We start from the raw sequence: 16,617 nt of genomic DNA, 5'->3' as shown, positions 1-16,617 counted from the left end.
GGTGGGAGGGTAGTGTTGTCGTTGTGACAGTAATAGTTGTATAACAATTATGATTATAGGGAATAATCCTTTTAAATACCAAGTAACAAAAAAAAAAAACCTTTTCAAGTCGTAACGTGTCTTCAATTAAAAAAATTAAATCATGAATTCAAATGCTAGTGTAAATCGAACAAGATAGGCAACCCTCCATCAAATGAACTACTCTATGCAAAAGATCTGGAAATGAAAGGGCTAGGGACACTATACTGTGCATCATAACAAAATGTTCACAGCATTGAATTCTATAATCTGACCGGAGTCGGAAATGCAAATGAGTTTAATCTGGGTCCAGAAAAGTCTCGGACTCTGATCGTGCTTGTTTAATTCTCAGCAGGTAACAACCATTGCTCAAAGTTATCCTTCACTCTCAATCTAACATCTTCAATGGCGGCAGTCTCAGCGGACTTTTCATTTATGTAATTAATTTCTAAGTTGACACACTTCTTGATGGAGTCCAACACTATGGAGTTTGAGCTGGCGTCCTGGTCACTCTCAAGTGAGTTTTGAATGCCATTGATGATAATCTTGACTCTCTTGAAGTTCAAAATTAAATCTAAGGATACCCAACCCTCAGCGTCCATGTTCTTTCTCAAGTAGATGTCTCTAATTAAGTTTTCCAACGAAAAGTAGTAGTCAATCTGTTGGACCAAAGCTTGCTCTGGATCCTGCTTAGGAGAGATAGGTGGCGGGATTTGGGCAGTTGCCTGCGGGTGTGGAGGAAGTTGTCCCATAGGTCCAATCATTGGTGGCATTCCCATTGCACCATTGTAGCCATTGTTATGCTGGCGGTAGTTTCTGTTTGGTCTAAACTGTCCATTTTGTGGTCTGAACTGACGGTTATTATAGTTCTGGAAGTTAGGGTTTTGTACAAAAGGTTGTGGATGGTAAAAGCCGTTTTGAGGAATACCTTGGCCGAGTTGAGGTTGTTGTGGGTGAGCTTGTTGAGGGTGTTGTGGTTGTTGCTGGTTGTTGTATCTTTTGTTGAATGGTTGAGAACCGTTCGCGTTATTAAAACGTCTGAAGTTCTTTTGAGGAGCTCCATTCACGCCAAACTTCTGGTACTGTGGGTTGTATGGATATTGCTGATTAAGGTTGTTAGAGTTGTTGAGCGAAGCATCACCGTTAATTTGTCCCTCGAGGTTTTCAGCAGAAACTTCATTAACAGTTACAGACTCGTCAACAACAGAACCGTTGCTTCCTTCTTCCTTCTTACCAGTATTCTGAGAAACTTGCTTCTTAGCAGATCCGTTTGGAGCAGCTTGGCCGTCAGATCCTTGGTTACCCTTAGGATTCACACCATTAGCGTTTTTGTTCTTTCTGGCTCTGTTTTGCTTTTGTCCATTACTTCTGGCACTTGGCAACGTCACTTTGGCGCTTATAGGCACCCATTTATTGGTGATAGGCTTGATGAACTTCTGTTGGGAGCTCTTGGAGCCGTTTGTGTTCTCCACTTTGTCAGGAGTAGGCCATTTATTCTCATCCACCACAGAACTGCTGGCGGAAAGGTCAGATGCAGAGGCGCCCCAAGCAGACTTGGTTGGGACTGGGGCTGGAGCCAAAGATTGCTTTTCCTTCTTTGGAGCGGCAGAACCGTTGGAGATAGCCGCGGAACCAGTTGAAGAAGAAGAAGCCAAATCAGACTCGGTAGATTCAGAAGTGGCGACGGTTGACGTAGCAGACGGAGACTCAGTAGTCTTGTCTTCGGAAGAAGTATTGGAAACAGCAGTGGCAGACAAAGTTTCGGCAGCAGGAGTGGCGGACGCAGACTCGGAATTTACAGTAGCAGAGACAGCAACTGGGCTGACTGATGTTGGTTTAATGGCTTCAGGACTAGCAGTTCCCTTGGCGGCAACATTTGCGTATGAGATCGAAGACATCTTGGAGGAGATTGGGATACAATGACGACTTAACGGTGGATATTGGCTATTCAGGGCGCAAGATACGATAGAATAGGCGGTTCTAGAACGAGTTTCAATGAAGTTTCTCGAACCGAAGTGATAAGTACTTCTGGGTACTTATGTGAATGAAATATGCTAAAGACAGACAATTAACGAATACTCGGTTGATACAGAGAATTCACAAAAGTCGGCTGGTATGTCAAAGGAGACTACTTGGAGCAATTAGGCACGCTTTGGACGTGGTATTTGTAGGGAATTCGCTGGTAAGCTGTTGGGGGGATTTGGTAAGCTGGGCGGCTAATAAAATTTGGTTTACAACTTTACAGCCAACTGAACAAAACTTGCAGTGAAGCGATCCAAAACTAAGGGGAAAGACACTAAAAAGACCAAGAATTTCGGGGGAACACAGATTCGATGCTAAGCACACTGTCTTCTTGTTCAACTGGTCACGGTTACTCGGCGATTCGTATGATAAAACACAACCTCTTCCAGAATCAATCAGAAGAAAGACATTTGCAAACCATGAAAATCCTGTAACAAAAATTTTTTTTCGTTCCCCTACAAAAATTTTTCTTTGTGAGAAAAAACGACAGGAAGTGAGCGCTACCGACGTGAGAAATGGTGATAGAAATAGCGAGTGCGAGAGTGAGGTGGTAGATACAGGCGAGAGTTGGAGGAGGGAGGTAGAGGTGATGGATGGAGGGTTAAGGCAGGGTAAAATGGGTGGAAAACGGGACAATGAGTTTGTGGGAGTGAAGACGATGGAACAGAAGAAATCTGGGAGCGAATCGGAGGAAAATGGCGGTTTTGAATGGGGTCTGATAGCTGCAATTCATGGTCTTAGATGTACCCCAGTGTGAGTAAACAACGGACCGGGAACGAAGCCAGAATCAGAGGGGAGCCGGATGCAGGACGGGTAAGAAATGTGGATATTGGTAATGGGTGAAAAATGGCACAGGATAGGATTAGGAACGGGGTGGTGATATCAGGTACCGAGTATTTGCAAAGGCAGGGGATGCAGAGGTGACAGAAAATGGCTTGAATGGCAGCGATATCACATTGAGCAGGGTTTTAGGTAGAAGAATCTATGTTGGTGCCTTGGGAGGGCCCACGGCTAACGACGTGTCGGGATACGAGATAAACGAAAATAGGAACTACGCAACCACATCCAGTTAATTAGACGTTGAAGTCAATAGCCGCGAGGTTAAACGGTTCATAAATGTACGTGTTTTCCGGGCACATCAGCATTGTAATTACGGCGACTGACGAAGTGATGATTTTTGTTAGTGCGAGTGAAAAGTTTGGTGGAGTTTCATTGGGCAGGGAAAGCGAGGTGGTAGCGCAAAGAGGAAGAGAGGGGAGTTGAATGATACAGTGTAGTAGGAATGCCGACGAACGAGACCCGAGAGATTGAATCCATCATTACCGTCGTCTTTCTATGGTGGTAAACATTTACCTTCAATCGCATGGTTTTTGTGGGCTATGAGGTTCTTAAGTACTGTAACAAACGATTGAGCCACCGAGTGAGCCGCTAGCACCCCTCCAGCACTGCAATATGCAATGATCTGGAGACTCTGACATTGCCGTTGGACGCCTCGAATACTGCCAAAATGGAAACTTTTGGGCAGTCAGAATTACGAGTTACTAATTACTTTAAAGCTCACTTGGTATGTTGTAGGTTTACGTGGGGCATATCCATAATTTGCAGCTATTTACTTAATAGGTTCACCCTAGGGGCCCTTGGCTAAAAGGCGGTGTCTTGGTACCGGTGTTCGAGGATTCGATCTCGATCGAGAAAGTCAATTCGAAAAGAGGAAGTCGATTCAGTCTTGTAACAGGAACTCGTATGGCTTTTACATTTAATCGCCCAAAACACACCTTACCACCCTACAGAAATTGGGTACACTATACCACTCCATAAGCTCCTGCACATATAACAAATTGAAGAGAGTGTCGTCTATATGCACACCAGAAATTTACATGTCTAAAATTCGAATTTTGTCGTGTAAGCCACAACTTTACACGCGCAATCTATTCTTCTACAAGTCACGTGACATAACTCAAACAATTCACTATTGACTTATAAAACTCCGAGGAAGAGACAAATCACCTCATACTACCGGATGATTCATTGTGAGGAAAAAGTGCTGTGAAGGCATAATCTGGCGTATTAATTTTTGACAGCCTTTAACGGCAAAACTGAACTAAGTTTATTTAGCCGTTTCAATTGTATACGCTTATATTTCAGCATTTTTCTCCCTTCATAGCCTACTTTCATCACTTACCCATTCACCCATCTTCTTGATTCCTCCCACAGCCATCAATTTTTTGCACCTCCCCACTACCATTCCCCCACACTCCCCGTATACAGTACATCTCCCATCTCTCACTTCGTACTCTTCCCCATAATAATAACATCAGTCAATACATTCCTTCACCAAAGTCTATTTCCTTCCCAGCGAGCAGAAAAGAGTCAGTACCATCGTTACTCAGCGCACACTACCCGTAGCATCAAAGGTTCCGTGTGTCAGAGTCGCAGACCGGTATATATCGAGCAGCATCGTAACAAGAGACCACTCCAAGAGTGGTGAAAACAGAAAAACCGTCAACAGCAAGTGTCAGTTGGTGAAGGTATAGCACCGTTCCTCGGCATCGTTGAATAAAGGAAAGCACCGAAAACTTCCAGAAACCCCACAATTCGTCGAAGATGTCGATTCTAACAAACCCTCTCTATCGTCCGCTCCTTGAGATCATCAGGTCTGCAAGAAATGGTGTGGTCTATGGTGGTAAGATCAGATTTCTGCATGCCTTGGTGATCAATTTGCTCTATAGATCAGGTCCACCGTTTCCTAGACTAAAGCAAGTCCTAGAGGCCACCAAGAATCACGCAGAAGTATTGGCTTCGTTTGCCGTCATATATAAGATCTGCTGCAAGGTATTGGCCAATGACGCTCTTTTGGGCCCGAAGAACCTGCGTTTGATCAAGTTCCTTGCCGGAGCATTCGGTTCTTGGATTGTATACTCACAGCACTTCAACTACTTCCACCCAGGAATAACCCACCAGATCACATTGTACTGCTTCTCGCGTGTACTCATTGCCGTGGGCAAGATGGCATTGGATCTGTACTTGGGTAACTTCCAACCTCAGTTCAAGAATTACACTGGTGACATAATATTGTATGATAATTTAACAACGAATCAACAAAAGAAATTGAAGCAAGCAATCTATAACAAGTCGTGGAAGTACTTTGCTGTATTGACTTGGGCCCTTGTCATGTTAATCTACGACTACCAGCCACAGTATTTGCAGAGCTCATTGAGACACAGTATGGCTTACATCTACGATGTCGAGATGGAGACATGGGGAAGCTGGAGGGAATTATTTGGAATCTAGATAATGTTATGACTTGAATATCCCAGCTACCCGAGAATATCGGCTGTGAAGTCGCGTCGAGGATCTGGTTGAAGTGGTTTTATTGCATTATGTTGTATGAAGCATTATGTTGTATTACGATTTTCTAGTAATTTTCGTACGGATACGCTATGACATGATGATAGTAATAATAATAATATGGGAGAAATAGAATCAATGCTTTCAATAGAGCCCCATATTGCACACATTTCAAATGCCGCAGAATAGGAGACAGTCATGTTGACATTGAATTCGAGGTATCATTCGCTTGTCATCCTGTTGTGTTGTACCAGATATCAGGTCTACGATTTGTTTCTCCTTTATAGAGTATAATTGATTCATCCTCAAGGTTGTGGGTTTGTTCAACATACTATACATATTTATATATTTAACGGGTTAGATTGACTTCTCGTCATTGCAGCTATAACAATAAACGAGATTATGTATTGAGGTGGACTGGTGAGAACCTAAGATGAGCTATTGTCAGTTAAAGTAAGTTGTAATGAACGTTAAAGTGATAAGAGTCACTCCAGTAAATAGAATAAGCTATCAGCAAGTTATAATGTCTTCGCTATTGGTTATTGAATACGCAAACTCAAAAAGAGTACAAGCTACAACTGGGTACCAGATGAAAACTCCACTTTCCTAGAAATAAGTCAGGTTAATGGAATTTCAACTTAAGGTGTCCAGAAACAGTTCCTAGTCATTTTCGCTTTACCTATTGTTATCAGTGACTAGAGAATAATAGCTGCAAATTTCTAAGGCATATGGTGCTTACGGCCGATTGCTTTTGTGCCGCGGCGGTTATAAATTCTATCTTACTAATGACTGAACAGGTCATTACAGCGAAGAAATGGGGAGAGATATTATAGAGGCGACGAGAGGAAGACACGACGAGATGACATCTCATTCGGTTTCTAGAGAGTGGCAAATGGTCTTGAATGAGTCTACTGGTTACTCTTTCAAAAGGAATCCTGACTGAACAGTCCACTTCTCACTGCAACCAAAATTTTTCAGTTTAATGCGGGACTACTTAAGTTGGTGTGAACATACTACAAAAACATGTGCAATGATAAAAATGAAGAAACGTGGAAAAGAGCTAGAGGTGCATATCCTATGATGATTTTACTTATCCACGTAGTGACTCCCATCTCAGCAAGAGATTTCAGAAAACAGCTCTCTAGCCCACCTCTCGTACCCACTACTTAGCTACTTATCAGTGACGTATTAATTAATGCAACCTTGCGCCGCACCGTACTCTGCGCCCACTATTACCAGCAGCAAGCCGCGATCGCACTTGGGAAGATGGACAATCTGGCGATTTTTCGCGGCCAAAACTGGTGCCGTTTGGGAGCACACTTTGTAATCAGTGAGTAAAATATCTTGGTAAGGTTTGTAATTGGATTTGTCGCCAGGTGTCCTGATTATACGGAAGAATCTCGTGGTATGTAGGGGGATTAATTTGCATTTGTTATGGAGAACAAAAGATGTGAGATCTACTATACGTCTCCTCCCACAAAGCCCAATGGAAGGAATAATCTCGCTACTTGTGTATGGGTGAACATCCCATAATTTCTCCCCGAGTTTCTACCAAAGCGTTATCGTTATGCTCACTATTCTAGCTATTTTTCACTATTTTTCACCATCTAACCAACTCTCTTTCAATACTATCTTCCTCTCCCACCTCAACCCCCAGCATACTTCTATTGTGCCTGTCTGTTCTCTGTTCTCACTAATACTCATACATTTCTTATTTTTCTCCCTCACTAACTCTTCATAAGATTCCGCGCACTTCCTCACGCTTCCATGCGTTCCTCCTCCTCTCCTCTCTCCTCTCTGTCCTCCCCACCACTAACCACCTCCACCAGCAAAAAAAGCCAAAAGCCAACGCTCCTCTCTCTCTCTCTCTCTCTACAGTCTAACACTTTTTTTTGAACACGCTGTTAAACTCCCCTTTTTCTCGGTGCCTGCACGCCATCTCCGATTTATAAGCGAGCATAATCCGACTTCGTCCCATAGTTAACATCTCCAGTGGGCCTCAATTGTTACCAGTAACCATCGGAATTGTCGTTGGCTGTAAATTCGATTTAAATATTAATAGTGATTAATTGTCTTCTTTTCTGAAGGTTTCAGTATTCACTTCACTCAGCGCCATATATACACGGATCAAACTCGGTATATATCTCGTATTATAGTCCTGTATCACGTCCCGCTGCTACACACGAATCCACAATGAAGTTCTGGACCTTCTCGTCGCTGGTTCTTGCCACGCTCCTCGCAGTTGTTTCTCTCACTAATGCCAGCGGTCCATCCGATGGTGACGCTGTTGCAGACCCAAACTCTGCTGTGGTTAAGCTAACTTCCGAAACCTACAAGACGTTCCTTGATGAAAACCCATTGGTTCTCGCCGAGTTCTTCGCCCCATGGTGTGGTTACTGTAAACAACTCGGTCCGGAATACTCCAAGGCTGCCGACTCGTTGAACGAAACACACCCAAAGATCAAGTTGGCCCAGGTTGACTGTACCACCGAGGAGGAATTATGTATGAAGCTCGGAATCAGAGGTTACCCAACCCTTAAGATCATCAGAGACGGTGCCGACACCGAGGCCGCCGACTACGACGGACCAAGAGACTCTAACGGTATTGCTGATTACATGATCAAGCAATCTCTTCCAGCTGTCCAACAACCACAAAATGTTGATGAATTGAATGAAATCATCGACGCCCAAACCAAGCCATACGTCATCCAAATCAACCCAACTGCTGACGGTAACAAGACCTTCAACTCTGTTGCTGCCCAAAAGAGAAAGGACTACGTCTTCATCTCTGTTCAGGACCCTGCTTTAGTCAAGGACTTGAGCTCCAAGTTCACCAACGTCAAGTTGGGCAAGAAGCCAGCTTACTTGGTTGTGCACCCTAAGGAATACACTGACGTCAGACAATTTTCCGAAAAGGAATTGACTTCTGCCGCTTTATCTGCTTTCATCAGCACTGAAGTTATGCCATACTTCGGTGACATCAACAGAGACACATACATGGGCTACATTTCTTCCCCATTGCCAATTGCTTACTATTTCTACAAGGACCCAGAACAAAGAGAAGCTGTTTCTGAGTTATTCAACAAGTTGGGTAAGAAATATCGTGGTAAGATGAACTTCGTTGGTTTAGATGCCAACTTGTTCGGTAAGCACGCTGAGACGATCAACATGGACCCAGAAATCGTTCCATTATTCGCTATCCAACATATTGAGGCTAACAAGAAGTACGGTATCAGCCAGACTGAAAACCCAGAGGGTCCTTCACAAAACGCCATTGAAAAGTTCGTTACTGACTTCTTTGCCGGTAAATTGAAGCCAATTGTCAAGTCTGAGGACTTGCCAACCGAAGAGGAGAAGGCTGAGAGCCCAGTTGTCAAGTTGGTTGGTCACAACCACAGAGAAGTCGTTGAGGATGTCACAAAGGATGTATTCGTTGAGTACTACGCTCCATGGTGTGGACACTGTAAGAAGTTAGCACCAACATGGGAGGAATTGGCCTCTATTTACGGTTCTAACAAGTCCGATGCTGAAGTTATTATTGCCAACATTGATCACACCAACAACGATATTGACATTCCTTTCGAGATCGAAGGATACCCAACCTTGGTATTGTACCCAGCCAATGGTGAACTCGACGAGAAGACTGGTATCAGAAAGCCAATCATTTTCTCTGGAGCCAGAGAATTAGACGATTTGATCGCTTTCGTTAAGGAGTCTGGTTCTCTCCACGTCGATGGACAAGCATTGAAGGAGGCCCAAGAAGGTATTGTTGAGGATGATGCCGAACCTGAAGCTGAAGTCGAAGCTGAGCCAGAAGCTGAAGCTGAGCCAGAAGCTGAAGAGGAAGCTGAGCCAGAAGTTGAAGTTGATGCTGAGGATCTCGAACACGATGAGTTGTAATTCGACTAGTAGTTGTATTTCTGTAGATATATAGAGGAGTAGAACCACTACTAAAAAATCTTATGTATAGTGCTAAGAATAAACAAGTAAAAAATTAATTTCACTTTGCCTCCAGATCCTAAAGACATTCATGAAAACATATCAATGGCCTCATTTATGTTATACGTGTATTGAATTCGTAAATGCATTATAAAATAGTTCGGAAGAATAAAACTAGTAAGTGATTCTAATAACCAGTCAAAATCACATTACCCGATTATATCCAATCTGATGGTCCCCATATTTTCACTAACTTATCATCGCCAACAGAACACCACAACTTGCCGTAATCTCTATTACCATTCTTGGCCCTGAATCCATGACGGTTCCAGTCAACGGAATTACACAAGCCATCGTGTCCCTTCACTCGAGTAATGAGCTGACCGGTGTGTAACTTCCAAAAATATATGAAACCATCGTCAGATCCACTCATTATCAATTCTTCTTCATTGGACTCCTCCACATGGTATCCAAATGTTGATCTAACAATGTATGAACTCTGACTGTGACCAACATACTTGCGGTAGAGAATTGGTCTTTCGAAATGCTTACCGTCGCTTTTTGATAACCCAGAAATATCCCAAACTTGAAGCTCTTCGGGGGCGGAACTTAAGAGGAAATATTTCCCATTGGTAGATACAGAACAAGACGTCAATCTACCTCTAATATTGATGGATGCAATTCTTCTTGTAGTAGCATCCTGGTTTAACAACTCAGGGATTTTGTAGAAATGAAGTTGACGGTCATTATTAGCAGTGATCAAGACTTTACCATCTGGGGTAATTGATAAATCATTAATTCTATTGAAGTTATTCTCCAACTTCTTTTTGATAGATGCTTTTTCATCCAGCTTAGGCTTGCTCTTCGACGCAGAAGAACCCAGCTCTTCTTCTCCTTCAACTTCATCTTCATCCTTCATTTGGACATCACCCTTGATCTCTTCTGTGCTTAATTTAACTACTTCGGCATCATCGGCATCTAAATCTTCTCCTTCTTCATCATCATCTTCTTCTAAGTTCCCGTAGAAGTCGAAGAGCTCCACTCCATCAACATCAAATGCCTTCAAAACTTTGTCAGGCAGACCAATGATAAACTGAGGTCTCGTAGTGTTACCGTTGACGCCGACTTTTGGGAGAAATTCACAGGTCCAAGTTTTGATGTCTGGACCTAATGTGAAACAACTAAGTAATTTAAACTCGCCACTAGGTTTGACTTGCTCATCCATAGAACGGGTTATCCTCTTTTTTGATTTATTGCTTAAGTTGTGCAACTCTCCTACTGACCACACTCTTACAACAGTGTCCAAACAACAACTCACTAAATATTGCTCTTGTGGATCCCAGCAACAATAAATGACTGCTTTGGTCTTTCCACTGGAGGGCTTTGAAGAAAATGGAACAAATACTTGGTTATCGAGAGCACTAGAAGATTCGAGGATTTTCAATACGGCAAAGTTATTGAGTACATCGTAGATTACGAGTTTGCCGTCCAACGACCCAGTCACCATAAATTTTCCCAGAGGGGAGAATTTAGTGAACCAAACCTCATCAGTATGGCTAGTCAAGCTATGGAGAAATGAATCTGGGAAATAATTTGTTTTGAAGAACTGATTGATTTCACGAGGTGGTTTTCCCAACATGAATGGTTCAAACTTCTCATTCAACCTTTTATTAAGTTCCAACTTCGTTCTAGGTGGAAGATAATAAGGATTTTGTTGCTTTTGATATGAAAGAGACTGCTCAATGATAGTCAGCAAGTAGTTACTCGGAATCTCATAGACCTCATCAAAGCTACGTAATTTATCATTCAACTTGAAGATTTTTCCCAAAAATACCTCAACCAACGAACTTCTCAATTCTTGTAGTATGGTAGAGGGAGTAGACACTGCAATGGAATAGCCAAATAAATATTTTGGGCTGAGAACACTAGTGACATTGTGTTCGCTGCACTCTCTGAGAAAGGCCAACAATACCTTCGATTCACTTTCTCTGTTCAAGGCGACTAAGAGTTCGCTTCCAAATACTAGACTCAAATCATTTATCACACTCTCATCAATTTCATCAGATGAGTAAAACTCGTCTTCTACAGAATTCGCTGATTCCTGATCCATAAATGCCAGCTTTCCATCCTGGAGCTGCAACCTTCGATGGATTTCGTCTAGAATGGGCATTAACTTCTCTGTTAAGGACTCCAATTGAGCTTTATGATCAATATTTCCGCCGATACCACTGATAACCGTCTCAAAGAACGCAATTCTCCGAACCAAGTAGAGTATGATTAGAACGACAGTTCGAGGATCTGTTGTTTTCACTAAGATATCCTGGAAGTTGACGTCTGACTTATTGGTGTTTGTTGTGGACTTCTCGATGTTCAGTAGGACCGCTAAAAGATACGATTCAATCGTCAAATAGTGGCCAGCGCGTAATTCTGCTGTAAACCACTCAATAGTTTTAATCTGGCTAGTTTCGTGGCTGTTTTCATCTGATCCGAGATTGTGGCTAACTAGCCGCTTCTCTTTTACTGCTCTTCCAAGGTCATCTGAAATGCGACCGTAGCCCAAATCATCAAGCGATTTCTGTATCAATTGCAAAATAAACTCCTCAGACGCCATGATGAGATATTTCTGGACGTGGTTGTATAGTTTTCAGGCGTATATGAGGAGGTTTAGCGTACAATCAATACACTTACAAAGAAGAGAAACATCCAAAAACTATCTTATCATAATGTGTTTCCCCATAGTGGTAGGGAAAAATGTCGGGTGAAGACGTGATATCGCAAGGGTAGAAATGTCGTGTGCGCTTGGGGGATGATGGATAGATGTATGTATACAGGAGATAAGTGGTGGGAGGTGTGTGTGAGAGGAGGTGGAGGTGGAGAGTAGTGTGAAGTGTGAAGAATGGAGGAGATGTGTTATGTAATAGATGATCTATGATCTATGATATATGATATATGATAGAGAAAAAATGAAGAGTATATATATGGCATTAATTTCAATTCTGATTGTATCCAAAAAAAAGTTCTATAATATTCCCAAGAACTGTGAAATTTGTTTAATTCTGTAGAATTATTCACAATTTCATGAAAATAACCTTCAAAACCCATAAATATGGGTTTTCACAATAACAAAAGAAGGATGAAGTACCTTGAACTATTTTATCGAATCGGAGCTTTCTTCCTTGTTTTCTAGAAGTGATAAGGACCAAATATGGGAATAAATATAGATAAATACTGAACACCCACACTCGTAAATTTTCGTTAGATAATTTATTTTATCCGCCCCGATATATATTATTTCACACTAATGCACTAAATTGCAGCCAAACTACAAGACTACACTCACTTTCCATGATAATATTGTAATGTTAAGTAGGTAATTTGTCTTTCATTATATGATATTTGACGATCTACAAATTATACCGTGCAACAAACATAAAGAGGGTATAGTCCTGCTAAATACATTTCTGGATTGCTTTGTTGCTTTCGCTTACTGCAAATATTATCACAATTGCGGCTTCAGGGCACCAAACCATATATAGTCTTTGAGTAGTACATAATCACCTATTTCAATTGCAATGCCAACTAATTAGATAATTGAGTGTCCACTTACTATTATCTATTGGCAGCCGTGACTTCTCTCAATAAAAACATTCCATTCAAATTGACAATCAAACGAGTACAATAAGAACCTCTTGTCTGAATGCATTCGGCAAGGGCAATGTAAAAATAATATGGCACCGTGAAGCTTATTAATGTATAATGCAGTGTAATGTGGTGAAGCATTTCAACAAAGGACCTATGATGCTTCCTCTAGCAATTCTAATTAGGCACTGTTTTCACTTGTAAATAAATGACTAAATCTCTCTGACACATGGTGCGCTGGATTACGTCGCTCTTGTCTGCATTGCTAGCATTGGTTATGATCGTTTCCCTTGGGCCCATATAGACTAACCTTAAAAGATTCCATACTTACAAAAACAATTGAACCAAATTAGTCAAATCCCGAGGGTTCTGGATCGAAACACTTCCCCACTAGATAAGTCTGAAAGTGATTGATTGCAGTGTCATGGAGAGCAACATTAACTCAATTTGTGAATGAAAGTAAAGCCTAAAAGGCCGCAACCAAGAAAACAATTAACTTTCGGCTCCTTATAAGAATAGCAGTGTCTCCGTTTAATTTCGAGAGCACTCCTGGTTGATACCTCCAAATTCAATCCTGAAGTTAATTGCAATGTCTTCATCTACAGTTCCTAAATTATTCTCTGGCTATGCCGTCGAGAAGCCCGAAAATTGGAAAGAGCCAAGATTAGTTCAATATGAACCTTTTGAGTTGTCACCAACAGAAATCACTGTCAAGATCAAGGCTTGTGGAGTGTGTGGAAGTGATTGCCACCAAGTGTGTGGTAACTGGGGTCCTTTCGGTAGAGACAACTTGATTGTGGGACACGAGATAGTAGGAGAAGTTGTAGAGGCCGGGTCAGAAGTAACCAAACATAAACTTGGTGACATTGTTGCTATTGGGGCCCAAAGTGATTCCTGTGGTGAGTGTGTTCGTTGCAAGGATCATAACGAACAATATTGTAAGGTTGCTAAAGTAGAAACTTACAATACACCTCACCCAAAGAAGAACGGATTCGTGACCCAAGGAGGTTACGCCTCTCATATTAGAGTCAACGCCAATTTTGCTGTCAGCGTTCCAGATAATTTGGATATCTATGTGGCTGCCCCATTACTTTGTGGTGGATTGACTGTGTACTCTCCAATTGTACGTCACGGTGGTCATGACTTGACTGGCAAGACGATCGGTATTGTAGGTATCGGTGGTTTAGGCTCTATGGCTCTTCAAATTTCCAAGGCCCTTGGAGCCAAGGATATATACGCCTTCTCCAGGACTTCATCTAAGAAGGAAGACGCTCTCAAGTTAGGGGCAAATCATTTTATTGCGGCCGAGGATGTAGAAGAATGGGCAAAATCACATCCCGACACCTTCGACTTGGTTCTTTTCACTGGTAATTCCAATAAAGAGGCCGATTTCAACCCTTATCTCGAGGCCATAAAGATTACTGGCACATTTGCCACAATCTCAGCACCAAAAGTTGACGAAAAGGTTATATTTGACCCCTTCTCATTGATTAAGAACGGTGCTGTTATTGCTGGTTCGTCTCTCGGTTCTTTACAAGAAGCTGAAGAAGTCTTGAAATTGTACGCTGATAACGGATTGAAGGTTTGGATTGAAAAGCTTCCAATCAGTGAGGCCAACGTCAAACAAGCATTGATTAGAGGTGTGCAAAGCGATGTCAGATATAGATTCGTCCTCACTGACTTCGACAAAGCCTTCAATGAAACCAAGTAATCGAGTAAAAATGTTTCGCATGTAATGTTTGTAGGTATTATAATATACGAAGCTTTACTTTAACCATTTTTTGCATCCACATGCTAATCTACTGACTTCGGAATATCATGTAGGCTGGACGTAGAAACAATCATATTGGGTCCATGAACGGGAATTTATTTGTATTAAGAAATGTATTAAGAAATATCCTCATCTTCCCCGAAATCCCATAATTTAGTACACGAGTTTGACATTTTGTAGCGTTCGTTGTAATTGAGATAATTGCAGCATACAAAATCTGGCCCCTCGTTTTGTAGGAAATCTTTCTGTCATTTAGGAGTTCAGCCATTTAGGTATTATCCCCATAGCAATGCAGTATTGCTACTTTTAAGGTTATAAAATATCTCAACATGAAAGTATAGTCGTACCGAAAATGTCATATTTTGCCAAGCTTTATCACACCACTACTTGAGACTATGTCCGATAATACCTCAATTCGCAGCAAACTCAGTCGTATTTGTCATAAATTGATTCAGCAACGGCCAAAGAATTGTTAAAATCCGCAAACAGCAGAGCACTGCGATTCGGAGATTATTCGGAAATTTACTAATCTGTCATCTCCGAAAGAAAAACATAGGCGCAAAGCACATGTGCAGTCAGTGAAAAGTTACCGACCCACTGATAACGGGGTAGCATCTCGAAGAACAGGCCACATAAAAGGAGACGAAATCCTCAAGAGCAGTTGTAGTATTAATTTCAATTGAGTAACTAAATTGTAGTCAAAGTCAACAACAACAAAAAAAAAAATGACTTCCTCTGTTCCTAAGTTGTTCTCCGGTTTTGCAGTCGAAAAGCCTGAAAAATGGCAAGAGCCAAAATTGGTTCAATACGAACCAAGAGAATTATGGCCAACTGACATTACTATTAAAGTTAAAGCTTGCGGTGTATGTGGTAGCGATTGCCACCAAGTCTCAGGAAACTGGGGTCCCTTCAACCGTGAAAATTTGATTGTTGGACATGAAATTGTTGGAGAGGTTGTTGAGGTTGGTTCTGAAGTCACCAAGCATAAACTTGGTGACATTGTTGCAATTGGTGCTCAGAGTGATTCTTGTGGAGAATGCACACGTTGTAAAAGCAACAATGAGCAGTATTGCAAACATGGTATTGTTGGAACTTACAACAGCATCCATCCAAAAGCAAACGGATATGTTACCCAAGGTGGTTATGCTTCTCATTTCAGAGTCAATGCTCATTTTGCTGCAAGCGTACCAAAGAACTTGGATATCCATTCGGCGGCTCCATTACTCTGTGGTGGTTTGACTGTGTACTCTCCAATCGTGCGTCATGCTGGCCACGACTTGACTGGTAAGACTATCGGTATTGTTGGTATTGGTGGTTTGGGAGCAATGGCTCTTCAAATATCCAAGGCCCTTGGAGCCAAGGATGTGTATGCTTTCTCCAGATCTAGTGCTAAGAAGGAGGATGCTCTTAAATTAGGAGCCAATCATTTCATTGCAACAGGAGAAGACAAGGAGTGGACCAAATCCCATGAAGATAGCTTTGATTTGATTCTTTACTGTGCCAATTCAGGCAAAGGAGCTGATTTCAACCCATATCTTGACGTTTTGAAATTGACAGGTTCATTCGTCACTGTCTCTGCTCCGCCAATTGGAGAATTAGTTTCATTCCAACCATTTTCTTTACTCCTGAATGGTGCTAATGTAGCAGGTTCTGGAATTGGTTCAATGAAGGAAGCTGACGAATTGTTGAAGTTGTATGCTGACAAGGGATTAAATGTCTGGATTGAAAAAGTTCCTATTAGCGAGGAAGGTGTTAAGGAGGTTTTAACCAGAGGGTCTAAAAGTGATGTGAGGTATAGATTTGTTTTAACTGACTTTGACAAAGCTTTCAAAGCAAACTAAGTATCAAATAGATTTATTTCTGAATGAAGAAAAGACCCG

At 41.8% G+C, this 16,617-nt stretch overlaps 6 protein-coding genes across 6 annotated transcripts; 4 read left to right on the top strand and 2 right to left on the bottom strand. All coding sequences in view use genetic code 12, as the record gives it.

Annotated features, from left to right (window-relative positions):
- Positions 1-359: 359 nt before the first annotated feature.
- RJT20DRAFT_100560 (uncharacterized protein) lies at positions 360-1,916 on the bottom strand (the record flags this gene model as incomplete). Its single annotated transcript, XM_064915632.1, has 2 exons — positions 360-1,121; positions 1,224-1,916. The coding sequence occupies 2 exons, from the start codon at positions 1,914-1,916 to the stop codon at positions 360-362; spliced, it is 1,455 nt and encodes a 484-aa protein (XP_064771813.1).
- A 2,728-nt stretch (positions 1,917-4,644) lies between these two features.
- Positions 4,645-5,331, top strand: RJT20DRAFT_100333 (uncharacterized protein; the record flags this gene model as incomplete). The annotated part of the gene is made up of 1 exon (XM_064915624.1): positions 4,645-5,331. One exon carries the CDS (start codon positions 4,645-4,647, stop codon positions 5,329-5,331), a length of 687 nt encoding a protein of 228 aa, XP_064771812.1.
- Positions 5,332-7,236: 1,905 nt separating this feature from the next.
- Positions 7,237-9,386, top strand: PDI1 (protein disulfide isomerase). Its single transcript, XM_064917931.1, has one exon. It carries the CDS (start codon positions 7,582-7,584, stop codon positions 9,286-9,288), a length of 1,707 nt encoding a protein of 568 aa, XP_064771811.1. The 5' UTR covers positions 7,237-7,581; the 3' UTR covers positions 9,289-9,386.
- RJT20DRAFT_131098 (glucose-induced degradation complex subunit) lies at positions 9,309-11,998 on the bottom strand. Its single transcript, XM_064917930.1, has one exon. It carries the CDS (start codon positions 11,936-11,938, stop codon positions 9,545-9,547), a length of 2,394 nt encoding a protein of 797 aa, XP_064771810.1. The 5' UTR covers positions 11,939-11,998; the 3' UTR covers positions 9,309-9,544.
- A 1,333-nt stretch (positions 11,999-13,331) lies between these two features.
- Positions 13,332-14,742, top strand: RJT20DRAFT_62674 (NAD(P)-dependent alcohol dehydrogenase). Its single transcript, XM_064921002.1, has one exon. It carries the CDS (start codon positions 13,556-13,558, stop codon positions 14,675-14,677), a length of 1,122 nt encoding a protein of 373 aa, XP_064771809.1. The 5' UTR covers positions 13,332-13,555; the 3' UTR covers positions 14,678-14,742.
- Positions 14,743-15,462: 720 nt separating this feature from the next.
- RJT20DRAFT_3717 (NAD(P)-dependent alcohol dehydrogenase) lies at positions 15,463-16,578 on the top strand (the record flags this gene model as incomplete). The annotated part of the gene is made up of 1 exon (XM_064919878.1): positions 15,463-16,578. One exon carries the CDS (start codon positions 15,463-15,465, stop codon positions 16,576-16,578), a length of 1,116 nt encoding a protein of 371 aa, XP_064771808.1.
- Between the last annotated feature and the right edge of the window lie 39 nt (positions 16,579-16,617).

The sequence above is a fragment of the Scheffersomyces xylosifermentans genome (genome assembly GCF_036884685.1).
Source record: "Scheffersomyces xylosifermentans strain CBS 12540 chromosome Unknown RJT20scaffold_8, whole genome shotgun sequence".
NCBI classification, from domain to species: Eukaryota; Fungi; Ascomycota; class Pichiomycetes; order Serinales; family Debaryomycetaceae; genus Scheffersomyces; species Scheffersomyces xylosifermentans.
This window is presented reverse-complemented; position numbering and strand designations above follow the sequence as displayed.